Source organism: Rhinatrema bivittatum, unplaced genomic scaffold (genome assembly GCF_901001135.1).
Source record: "Rhinatrema bivittatum unplaced genomic scaffold, aRhiBiv1.1, whole genome shotgun sequence".
NCBI lineage: Eukaryota > Metazoa > Chordata > Amphibia > Gymnophiona > Rhinatrematidae > Rhinatrema > Rhinatrema bivittatum.
Genome location: NW_021820947.1, coordinates 46,300 through 58,800, shown reverse-complemented (window position 1 = coordinate 58,800; position 12,501 = coordinate 46,300). Strand labels below are relative to the sequence as shown.

General features: G+C 46.9%; 1 protein-coding gene across 1 annotated transcript in view; it reads left to right on the top strand.

Moving 5' to 3' along the window:
- LOC115082321 (collagen alpha-6(IV) chain-like) overlaps positions 1 to 12,501 on the top strand; it is a 103,121-nt gene that overhangs the window by 54,713 nt on the left and 35,907 nt on the right. The window contains exon 16 of the mRNA XM_029586555.1: positions 6,832 to 6,990. Within this exon, the coding sequence (XP_029442415.1) occupies positions 6,832 to 6,990 (159 nt within the window). The remainder of the gene's footprint in view (positions 1 to 6,831; positions 6,991 to 12,501) is intronic.

Genomic DNA, 12,501 nt, shown 5'->3' with positions numbered 1-12,501 from the left:
TGGTTTTTCTAAAGCTTTAAGCAGCTAACTGTGGGAGTTAGCTGTTGAAATCTAACAATTTAAAGATTCCTCCACCCTCCATGACCGGCTAAACACGGAAGGCACATCCATCATGCAATTATGGGGGTGTTATGCCCGTCAGTCGCCTGTCGGTCACAGACCGCGCTTACATCCTGCACTGTTCTCCAGTCCTCCCCGGGTCTGCTCACGACACAGGCCAATCTCTACCACCACATTCCCCATGGCTCTTTGTGGCGGCCGAGATGCCGCCACCAGCTACGTCATCTTAGGGCCTTCCTAGGCACGCTCGCGCATCACTGGGCCCTCCTTTGAAGCCTCTTCGGCGGGAACCTCGGGAGCATCCCTACTTGATGATGTCATTGGATCAAGTTACTTACGCTCTACATTCGCCCTCAGCTAGCGGACTTGGCAACAGGTTCCGTACGTCTCTACTAGCTCCTGTTCCGTGTTCCGGTGGCTACGCTGTTCGACTCCGTTGGATCTTGGACTCTGTCTGGTACCCACTCCTCAGGGGCCAGTAGCGCTCTCATGGGGACTTTGTCTCCTGGCCTCCCCTCTCTTCGCACTGGCCCTGCGCTTCCTGTAGTCCTACTCTGCAAGGCTTCCCGCTCCGTGGGGCTGCCCCTGGAATACCCTTACCACTCGGGAGTTACTCTAGCGCCTCCCTGCTCCTCAGGGTTGTGCCTACGTGCGGTCTGGACCGTCAGCGCCTCCCCGCTCCTCGGAGCTGCATCTCTCTACTTCTCAAGAGACTCTCAGCGCCGTCCCACACCTTGGGACAGTGTCCTTGTGCTTACTGTCACTGTCCGCACCTCCCCGCTCCTTGGGGTCGTGCCTCCATGCTACGAGACGACCTGCACTTTCCCGCTCCTCAGGGCTGTGCTTCTCTATCTATTTATTTATAACTTTATATACCGAGGTTCAGGTAACTACAGAGACTGCCTGTGCTCCCCGCTCCTTGGGGCTACATACGTCATCATCGGAGACCTGACTCGAGCTTCCCTGCTCCACGGGTTAGCCTGTGTCACTCCAGCTGCACCTCCCTGGCTCCACAGCTCCACCCCTCGGGGGTGTCTCCGCTATTCCTCCTGCATGCCAGTCTCAAGCTTCCCACTCTATGGCCTGCCTGGTGCCTTCCCCTCTGGGGGTCTCAGTCAAGGTGTTATCGGCAGCGTCTACTGGGGAATCTCTCCACAGTCTTACCCAGAGCTCCCTGCCGTGCCTGACCTTGCCTCCCGTCTGTGTGGGCCTCCCCCCCACAGGTTGTAACAACTCCTACCACGGGCCAAGGGTCGACCAACCCACTAATCTTAACAGGAGGGTGGGATGTAGCCTGCAGTGCTGGTTGTCAGCGCTTGCCTTTTGTTGCCCAATTAACTCTGCATGGAGGAATAGCTTGTCCTAAATCTAGCAAAGCAAATTTTGTACGGCTAAAGAGCAGTGACTTTTCAGTCAAAAACCTGGCTGGCTAGGTTTGGTTGAAAATTTGACTAAAATGACTTGGTTACCTTTCTTGCTTAGAGAAAGGTAGATTTTAAAAGGAGCGTGTGTGCGTCCATGTGTGCGAGCTTCCTGTTGCGTGCACATAGACGCGATCATTTTATAATATGCGCGCATGGGCAGGTGGGGGGTAATATTCTAAGGTACGTGCGGCGAAGTGATCGGGCCTTTGCCCAGTTCCTTCCCAGTCCGCTCCCATTAAGGAGCGGACTGGAAGGGAACTTTCCTACTCGAATCCTATCCTTCCTCCCTCTTCCCCTCTCCTCCCTGATCCCTAAACAAATCCTAACCTTCCCCATTTTATTTAATTTTATACTTACTGCTTCTCAGGAGCAGAAGTAACCTCCACATGCCAGCTGGCGCCTAATGGCGCTGTCCAGGCCCACCCACCTGGCCCACCCCTTTTGCAGGGCCCAGCACTTCTGATGTAACGGGGATTACATGCGAGGCCGGGCCTGTTCTAAAATGCGCACAACGCACGCAAGTTCCAGCCATTCACATGATCCCCCGGCTTTTAAAATCGGGCCTTAGATGTTTAAAAATGGAGCTGTTAGTGTGACTTTTAAACCTTACGTTTTACACACACACACACACACCTGCATTCTCATTACACATCCATTACCTCAAGAAAGGAAAACCATTTTCCCATACAGCCTCTACTTAAAAATATAGAGACTGTACTGAACTGTCTCAGTTCAGCCATTACCCCTGTTAAAGAAATATCTGGGTCAGTGATAGTAAACAGAATGTCACCTGGGAATAAAGACAGCTCTGAGCAGAAAGCACCCAAGCTGACTCCCGCAATCTGGTTGGACTGACGCACTCTGGTGGTGAGCGGTTCTAAAACGAGAGCGAATAACAAGGCAGATAAAGAGAGCAACCTTGTCTCGTCCCACGCCCCATATCAAAGCAGCTCCCATATCCTCTGTTAACTTAAATATGAAGGACCAGTGTACCAAATCAAATGCTTTCTCAGCATTAATAGATAACAATAGAGTAGGAACATTTTCCTTTTGCGCCCACCAAAGAATATCAACAATTTTACAGACATTATCTGCTGCCAATCAATTGGGAATAAAGCCAACTTGGCCATTATGAACCAGTAGTGGCATAAACCTGTTCAAGCGCATAGCTAATACGCAGGCCAAAATTTAAATCTCCCATTATTACCGCACTACTCGTTTGCTTTCTTAATTTCTCTTAGCATTTCACTGTCCGTCTCACCATCTTGACCAGGTGGATGGTAGTATACCCCTATCACTATAGTCTTCCCCGACACACAAGGAATGTCTACCCATGAAGATTCAATTTTGTATTTAGTCTCATGCAGGATGTTTATCCTGTTGGACTCTATGCCATCCCGGACATAAAGCGCCACACCTCCTCCCGACTGCTCCTCTCTGTCATTGCGATATAATTTGTACCCCGGTATAGCACTGTCCCATTGGTTATCCTCTTTCCACCATGACTCTGAGATGCCAATTAAGTCTATGTCATCATTTACTGCTATACATCCTAATTCTCCCATCTTACTTCTTAGACTTCTGGCATTAGCTTACAAACATTTCAAAGTTTGTTTTTCGGTTGACAAGGATACATTGGAATCTTTTAGCTCAGGTGAGTTTTTAGTTACAGGCACTTGGACTACTTTTCTAATTATTGGAACCTCACTGTCGGGATGCCCTAATTCTAATGCGTCATCAGTATCTTTCAAAGATACCTCCCTCAAAACCATGCGCTGCTGAGCGACTGTCGGCTTTCTCCTTTGCTCTAGTTTAAAAGCTGCTCTATCTCCTTTTTAAAGATTAGCGCCAGCAGTCTGGTTCCACCCTGGTTAAGGTGGAGCCCATCCCTTCAGAAAAAACTCCTCCTTCCCCAAAAGGTTCCCCAGTTCCTTACAAAACTGAATCCCTCTTCCTTGCACCATCGTCTCATCCACGCATTGAGACTCCGGAGCTCTGCCTGCCTCTGGTGACCTGCGCGTGGAACAGGGAGCATTTCAGAGAAAGCTACCCTGGAGGTTCTGGATTTAAGCTTCCTACCTAAGAGCCTAAATTTGGCTTCCAGAACCTCCCTCCCACATTTTCCTATGTCGTTGGTGCCCACATGTACCAGGACAGCCGGCTCCTCCCCAGCACTGTCTAAAATCCTATCTAGGTGACGCGTGAGGTCTGCCACCTTCGCACCAGGTAGGCAAGTTACCAGGCGATCCTCACACCCACCAGCCCCACCCAGCTATCTACATTCCTAATAATCAAATCACTAACTCTGGCCGACCTGACCCTTCCCTCCTTGGTAGAAGCCCTGGGAGACACATCCTCCTTGTGAAAGGACAATGCACCACCTGGAGAGCAGGTCCTTGCTACAGGATCCTTTCCTGCTGCACCTGGTTGATGCTCTCCAATCATGAGACCTTCTTCCTCCAAGGCAGCACCAGGGCTGCCAGTCTGAAGTTGGGACCTGGCTACTATGTCCCTGAAGGTCTCATCTATATACCTTTCTGTCTGCCTCAGCTCCTCCAGGTCTGCCACTCTAGCCTCCAGAGATCGGACTCGTTCTCTGAAAGATAGGACCTTTTTGCACCAGATGCACACATACAACTGGTCGCTGGCAGGTAAAATATCATACATGTGACACTCGATGCAAAAGACTGGGAGGCCCCCCTCTTGCTGCTGGACTGCTGCCTTCATCTTTAATTTGTTCAATTCCTAGTTAAGTTTAGGTTGCTATGGGAGTAGGGATGCATACAATTAGGGTCCTTTAAATGTATTAGTGTATTCACTATTTATCTGGTAGTGACCTCCAAAAGATTGATTAAACTCTTGATAAGGCGAGGGGAATTTCTAATTTAAGTTAAAAGGCTGATTAATTTTTGTTTATTTTTTTCTGTGAGAAAGCATCACCTGCCTATAAATTATAAAGGATAAGCTAATGGTGGGAGGGAAAGACAAACACACAAACTCCTGGTTTTTGCCCACTCTCTGAATAGCTATTTATTACAAACACACTAAAGAATATACTCCAAATAGTTTACTTCTCCAAAACTTTTAAGTTCTCAAATTTCCCCAAGCAGTACTTACCGATTCTTTTCAGCCACTAGCAAGGTGATCATCTCCTTTCAGTGGTCCCACTGGATTGTGAATCGCTCGTATTTTCTAGCGTTTGGACCTGAGGAAGAGAACATTGTCTCCCGAAAGCTAGTCAAAGGGGAAGGTTATTTTATTTTCTAGCGTTTGGACCTGAGGAAGGGAGCAGTGTCTCCCGAAAGCTAGTCAAAGGGAAAGGTTATTTTATTTTCTAGCGTTTGGACCTGAGGAAGGGAGCAGTGTCTCCCGAAAGTTAGTCAAAGGGGAAGGTTATTTTATTTTCTAGCGTTTGGACCTGAGGAAGGGAGCATTGACTCCCGAAAGCTAGTCAAAGGGGAGGGTTATTTTATTTTCTAGCTTTTGGACCTGAGGAAGGGAGCATTCTAGCGTTTGGACCTGAGGAAGGGAGCAGTGTCTCCCGAAAACTAGTCAAAGGGGAAGGTTATTTTATTTTCTAGCGTTTGGACCTGAGGAAGGGAGCATTGACTCCCGAAAGCTAGTCAAAGGGGAAGGTTATTTTATTTTCTAGCGTTTGGACATGAGGAAGGGAGCATTGACTCCCGAAAGCTAGTCAAAGGGGAAGGTTATTTTATTTTCTAGCGTTTGGACCTGAGGAAGGGAGCATTGTCTCCCGAAAGCTAGTCAGAGGGGAAGGTTATTTTATTTTCTAGCGTTTGGACCTGAGGAAGGGAGCATTGACTCCCGAAAGCTAGTCAAAGGGGAGGGTTATTTTATTTTCTAGCGTTTGGACCTGAGGAAGGGAGCATTCTAGCGTTTGGACCTGAGGAAGGGAGCAGTGTCTCCCGAAAACTAGTCAAAGGGGAAGGTTATTTTATTTTCTAGCGTTTGGACCTGAGGAAGGGAGCATTGACTCACGAAAGCTAGTCAAAGGGGAGGGTTATTTTAATTTCAAAGCCATTTCCAGGGATAAAATGGCACTTTATCCCCAGAAATGGGTTTTGGCAGAGTAGCCCAGCCTGCATGCATGCACACCTAGGCTTTCATGTGCATACGCCTTCCCCCAGTGACGAGGGGCGTTTCTAGGGGCAGGCTGCCGGCATTTACGCACACAAACAAAAACGAACTCCCTACACAGATTAGCAGGGGTAAGTGTGAGTAGGTGGTTATTCTGGGTTAATTTGACAAAGTGAAAGCGCATGCATAATTTTACTTTGAAACTTGGTATAAAGTACTTGGGTAAAAGATACTTGTGGACTTTACGCCAATGCAGGCAGTTACAACATTACATCCGAAATGTATTAAGTCTGTCCAATAAAAAGGTATCACCTTGCATCATGTTTTCTTGTTTAATGGCCTTTATTTCTGTGCAGACTATAACTGTTAAATCCAACAGCTTTAGAGCGTCCTGTGTCTTAGTTCTGCGATAATCTTCAACATGTTAGAACATAAGAACTTGCCATACTGAACAATGGACACTGGCATTTCCTGGTTAAAGCATATGCTCTAACCCGTTAAATTATTCGTATCATGTTATATTTATTCTACCTGCCTCTATCTTCCTTCCAGCTTGTCTTTAAGCCTCCAAGTTTTCCATACCTTGTTGATTGTAACTTTGACTTATTCCTTTTCCTTTGTTATCTATTATTTACCAGAATTGTTACCTCAGTTTTACCCTTTGTTAAAATGTAAACCGATCCGATATGGTTATCTACTATGAAGGTCGGTATAGAAAACTGCTAAATAAATAAATAAATACTGGGTCAGACCAAGGGTCCATCAAGCCCAGCATCCTGTCTCCAACAGTGGCCAATCCAGGCCATGAGAACCTGGCAAGGGCCCAAACATTAGAGAGATCACAAGCTACATCTTTAGTAAGGCGCTCGTTCTGATCCCTTTACTGAGAAGGCGTTCTTTATTTTGCATGAGACACTCGTCAGAATGTTAGCTGTAGGAGGGGGCGCTACCTGCACAGTTGTTTTAGCATCGGGTGAGATGTGGCTAGAAAGGGAGGAAGCACCGAACAAGTGAAGAGAGCAAATGTCCTAACACCCGAGACCCTGCTTGCAGGTGAAGGAATCGTCCTTGGTGTGCCTGGAGCATCTTTACCATGTGAATGAAATGGTGAGGCACAGGAGTGAGCATGTTAACAAGAGCTGCTATCAAATACGACTTTGCTTCATGGGGATAATCTTTTGTCTTTCTCTGCAGTTGGAAAGAAAGCACAATTTCCACTCTGAATGTTGGAAATGGTTTTTTTTTGTAGGTGCACCAGGAACTCAGGGATTTCCAGGGATCCCAGGTCTGAAAGGCGAACAAGGAGACCCAGGGAGGGCGGAATTTGGATTACCCGGATCTCCAGGGCTAGATGGGTTACCAGGACCACCTGGACCCCCAGGACAACCTGGCCGTCCAGGCTCAACAAGTATGTAACAAGCTTCTAGCATTCGTGTACACTTAGGGGACATTTGCTTTATATCGTCTCTAACTCACCTTCTTAAACACAGGACTGCTGATATTCAGCAGATAAGTAGCGACTTATCCTGCTAAGTGGCGGCCACTAAATATCCATTTATTTATTTTATATGCCCATGTTTCATGAGAACATATCAAATCCGTTTACATTAGTTCACAAATATGCATTTGAAAATATTTGCATTTCCAAAACGTTTCAGGTTACCATCGGTTGCCATTTAACCACATAAATACTTATCTGGTTAAATAGATAGCCGGATATCTAATGGGCAGATCGGGGAGGGGCTACTTATCCGTCTGTTGTAGTCGAATAAGTGCAGATGTTTGGACGGATAAATTAGGCCTGCTCCATAGCCGGATGTGATTTATCCAGCTAAGTGACCATTTCTACAGGGATGTTCAGCGGCCTAATCGTGCCCCTAAATATCCCATGTAAGGTACATAAGCAGATAATTCTGAATATTGGGCCCATAATTTCAATTTGATAAACAAGTGCCAAAAAGTTAATTTTACAGACCTGTCCACTTAAAAGTCGATACTCAAAAGGATTACAGAGTTAGTTAGTTGGACACATCCCAAGATTTGAATGCCCACCCCACTGAGCCATTACATTTTAACCCGGTGAAAATGTACCGGCTAAAGAAAGAGGCCACGCTGGGATGTTGTGGGGGCAGCTGAATTTTATTGGTCTAGCTCTGACTATCAGTGCCAGCTGCTAGATAAAGGTATCCAGCTAACTCTGGCTGGAAAAAGTATTTTCCTAAAGTTAGCCAGGTATTAAAAAATAAAAATAAACTGGCAGCAGAGCAGGGGGCGAGCACCCCCTCTACCATCCCCTGCCTCCCCAAATTTTAACCTGGGCCAGCGACCCTCTCCTGCCTACTAATCCCTTGCTCAACATGCTTTAAATTAAAACTGTGACCCAACGACCCCCTTCCTACCAGCCAATGTGTAAAATCATTGCATTGCAGCCAAGTGATGGTTATCACCCGATTCCTTAACTTTAACAACAAATTATGTGCTAAAATCACCCCCTCACACACACACAGACACACACTTCCACCCCTGAAACCCCAAAAGTGTCCCCCAGTTCACAGCGGAGGAGAAGCTGTGACCTGCCTTCGCTGTGCTCAATACCGAGTGTCAGGCGGCATTGAGTTCTCAGCGTGGGTCGCTCCCTTCCTGGACCGCACTTAATAAAACTAATACTAAGTGCCGGTGGTCGCTGTCAGAGCTATCGGCACTCGCTGTTCTGCACAGCGGGAGGAGGTCACAGCCTCTGCTCCCTCTCACTTTTAATTGGGGATTGGGTGGGGGAGGGTAATCTGGGCACACAGCTTTTTTTTAAAGGTAGAGGATGGGGGTGATCAGCATTCAGGGCTATTTTTCCTATGGGCAAAAGAGGCAATTGCCTCAAGCCCTACATAGCAGGATGCACATAAAGCAAAGGCCATAACGGCACGCTCATGCCAGAAATAGGAGGCGGCGTGTGCTGCGCATGCATGGGCCCCCACAGGCCAGGAGAGAGAGAAGCTATGCAGGGCCCCCACAGGCCAGGAGAGAGAAGCTGTGCAGGGCCCCCACAGGCCAGGAGAGAGAGAAGCTATGCATGGGCCCCCACAGGCCAGGAGAGAGAGAAGCTATGCAGGGCCCCCACAGGCCAGGAGAGAGAAGCTGTGCAGGGCCCCCACAGGCCAGGAGAGAGAGAAGCTGTGCAGGGCCCCCACAGGCCAGGAGAGAGAGAAGCTATGCATGGGCCCCCACAGGCCAGGAGAGAGAGAAGCTATGCATGGGCCCCCACAGGCCAGGAGAGAGAGAAGCTATGCATGGGCCCCCACAGGCCAGGAGAGAGAGAAGCTGTGCAGCTGCCCTCCTCTCAGCCCGTACAGAAGAGGAGGAGGAGGAGGAAAGCTGAAGCCCTGGGCCGGCAGCCGGCGTGGGGCAGAGCACAGAGGCACAGGGTTGGAGGCCGGAAGGGGGAGGGAGGGTGGTTATCAGCTTGGGAGCTCGGCCACTTTACGCATTGGGAGAGCAGATGGTGGGGCCACTGGACCATAATGATATTTGTAAGCATTTTGGGGAGGTGGAAGGGGGCCCATTGTCTTGGGCTAGAATTATTTAACATTTTTAGGGCTGCAGTCGGCTGCTACTCTGCTGCTACCTCCCCCCTCCCCCCCCTAATATTCAGTAAGCCGCTGGATGGCACTTACTCGGATAACTTTATGTTCAGCTCGGGCAGCTAGCAGCTGAATATCGAGGACACATCGCCAAGGTGTAAACACTTCCACTCACCAGCTTTTTGAATATTGGCTTTTTTAAACTGCAAAGACTTTGGTTACCTGCTGCTTGCCCTTGAAGATACTGACACAACGTCCTGGGCCAGATTTATTTCTTTAATACAATTTGATTTCACGCTTCTCGTCCAGGACATCAAAGCAGATCACAAAATGAAGTAAACTCCCCTCCCCCTTCCCCACTCATCCCCCATCCACTTCCACCCACAGCGTAATTAAAAATCACAGCATCATCCCAGCAATATAGACTAAGCAGTTCCCACCTCCCAGCGCCTCTCATTCACTTCTCCAGCTAACCTTTACAATAAGGACATGGGTCTTAGCCCCCTTAATTAACCACTTCCACCCACAGCGTAATTAAAAATCACAGCATCATCCCAGCAATATAGACTAAGCAGTTCCCACCTCCCAGCGCCTCTCATTCACTTCTCCAGCTAACCTTTACAATAAGGACATAGGTCTTAGCCCCCTTAATTAACCACTTCCACCCACAGCGTAATTAAAAATCACAGCATCATCCCAAGAATATAGACTAAGCAGTTCCCACCTCCCAGCGCCTCTCATTCACTTCTCCAGCTAACCTTTACAATAAGGACATAGGTCTTAGCCCCCTTAATTAACCACTTCCACCCACAGCGTAATTAAAAATCACAGTATCATCCCAAGAATATAGACTAAGCAGTTCCCACCTCCAAAGCCCTTCTCATTCACTTCTCCAGCTAATCTTTACAATAAGGACATAGGTCTTAGCCCCCTTAATTAACCACTTCCACCCACAGCATAATTAAAAATCACAGCATCATCCCAAGAATATAGACTAAGCAGTTCCCACCTCCCAGCGCCTCTCATTCACTTCTCCAGCTAACCTTTACAATAAGGACATAGGTCTTAGCCCCCTTAATTAACCACTTCCACCCACAGCGTAATTAAAAATCACAGTATCATCCCAAGAATATAGACTAAGCAGTTCCCACCTCCAAAGCCCTTCTCATTCACTTCTCCAGCTAATCTTTACAATAAGGACATAGGTCTTAGCCCCCTTAATTAACCACTTCCACCCACAGCATAATTAAAAATCACAGCATCATCCCAAGAATATAGACTAAGCAGTTCCCACCTCCCAGCGCCTCTCATTCACTTCTCCAGCTAACCTTTACAATAAGGACATAGGTCTTAGCCCCCTTAATTAACCACTTCCACCCACAGCGTAATTAAAAATCACAGCATCATCACAAGAATATAGACTAAGCAGTTCCCACCTCCCAGCGCCTCTCATTCACTTCTCCAGCTAACCTTTACAATAAGGACATAGGTCTTAGCCCCCTTAATTAACCACTTCCACCCACAGCGTAATTAAAAATCACAGCATCATCCCAAGAATATAGACTAAGCAGTTCCCACCTCCCAGCGCCTCTCATTCACTTCTCCAGCTAACCTTTACAATAAGAACATGGGTCTTAGCCCCCTTAATTAACCACTTCCACCCACAGCGTAATTAAAAATCACAGCATCATCCCAAGAATATAGACTAAGCAGTTCCCACCTCCCAGCCCCTCTCATTCACTTCTCCAGCTAACCTTAACAATAAGGACATGGGTCTTAGCCCCCTTAATTAACCACTTCCACCCACAGTGTAATTAAAAATCACAGCATCATCCAAAGAATATAGACTAAGCAGTTCCCACCTCCCAGCGCCTCTCATTCACTTCTCCAGCTAACCTTTACAATAAGGACATGGGTCTTAGCCCCCTTAATTAACCACTTCCACCCACAGTGTAATTAAAAATCACAGCATCATCCCAAGAATATAGACTAAGCAGTTCCCACCTCCCAGTGCCTCTCATTCACTTCTCCAGCTAATCTTTACAATAAGGACATGGGTCTTAGCCCCCTTAATAAAAGTGGCTAAGGAGGGAGCCAGTGATTGTGCTTCTAAGGAAGTGGACCCCTTATGGCTGTAATTATTGCCTTTAAAAGACACAGAAGAGGGGAGGTCACCAGACTCTCAGGGGAGGGGAAGAGTCTCCGTTTATGCACAGGCTAAATGTGCTGTCCTTCTATCCGTACGTCCTTCTATCCGTCCGTCGTATGCTAGACGCAGATGTAAGTACAGGCGCCCAGGTTTATCATGGGCAATGCTGCTTTTCCTATTTATTTTGTTAAAGTGAAGAGACAATCAGAATGCTTGAACATGACGAAGAGCATGCTCATAAGACAGGACCCACGTCACATAGTCAAATTAAAACCAGAGCTTAAAAGGAAATAAAAGCTTTTTGAAAAGAAGGGTTAATCTTTCAAACTGATTGAGTGGGGTCTGGAGAATCTTTTCAAATTTAAAAAAAAAATGTTTTGGGGAATATTTATTTCAAGATGTTTTATTGGGCCATCTTGCAGTGAGTGGTTGATGTGCTTTTCTAGTTTAAACTGCAATTTGCATAACTTCATCGCTGCACCTGGCCAGATGAATGTAATAAGGCTTGCAAAAGTACATTAAATTGTCAAGTGCATTGGTACCCTAGTCAGATGAAAGGCACTGTTTACATTCAAATTACAGCATTATTTTATTGCTGAAAGAAATCCAGACAACCTTTGGTTTGTAATGGGTTTGCCGTCATTCACGTAGTAATGTAGAGTAACTGGTATGGATGCCTTTCAATCTTTCCACATTGTCAGATGGAGGCGTTCTAGCCTTTAGAAATAATTTGAGAGTCTTGCCACAGGTGAATATATTGTTGCCTCATGCCCATTTCACAAATGCATTGAAATCTAAGAGTCATCTCATTTAGAGCTTTCTTTAACATTAAACCCTGTTTTGTGAGTTGCAAACATACTGGCAAGAAAAACTCCACCACTTTGTCAGTCTAATGATTTTCTAAAATTCAGGACTGTTGCAGACTTGTTACATGCTAAATACTCTGTGCCTCTGTGAAGCAGTTATTTAATGACGCAGTGGTGGACTCTCCAGTAGCAGTTTTAAGCACGACTTCCTGTTTGTACCCCAGAGCAGTCCAGACAAGTGGGTTCTGCATCCTTACCAGCAGACGAAGGCAGAGAACTAAAAACTTTGAGGCACTGCCTCATATCTGAGAGTGGCACCTGCAGTCCCTCAGTATTTCTCTGTCTCCAGCAGACGGTAAAGGAAGTAGGGACAGATGCCACCTGCAGTC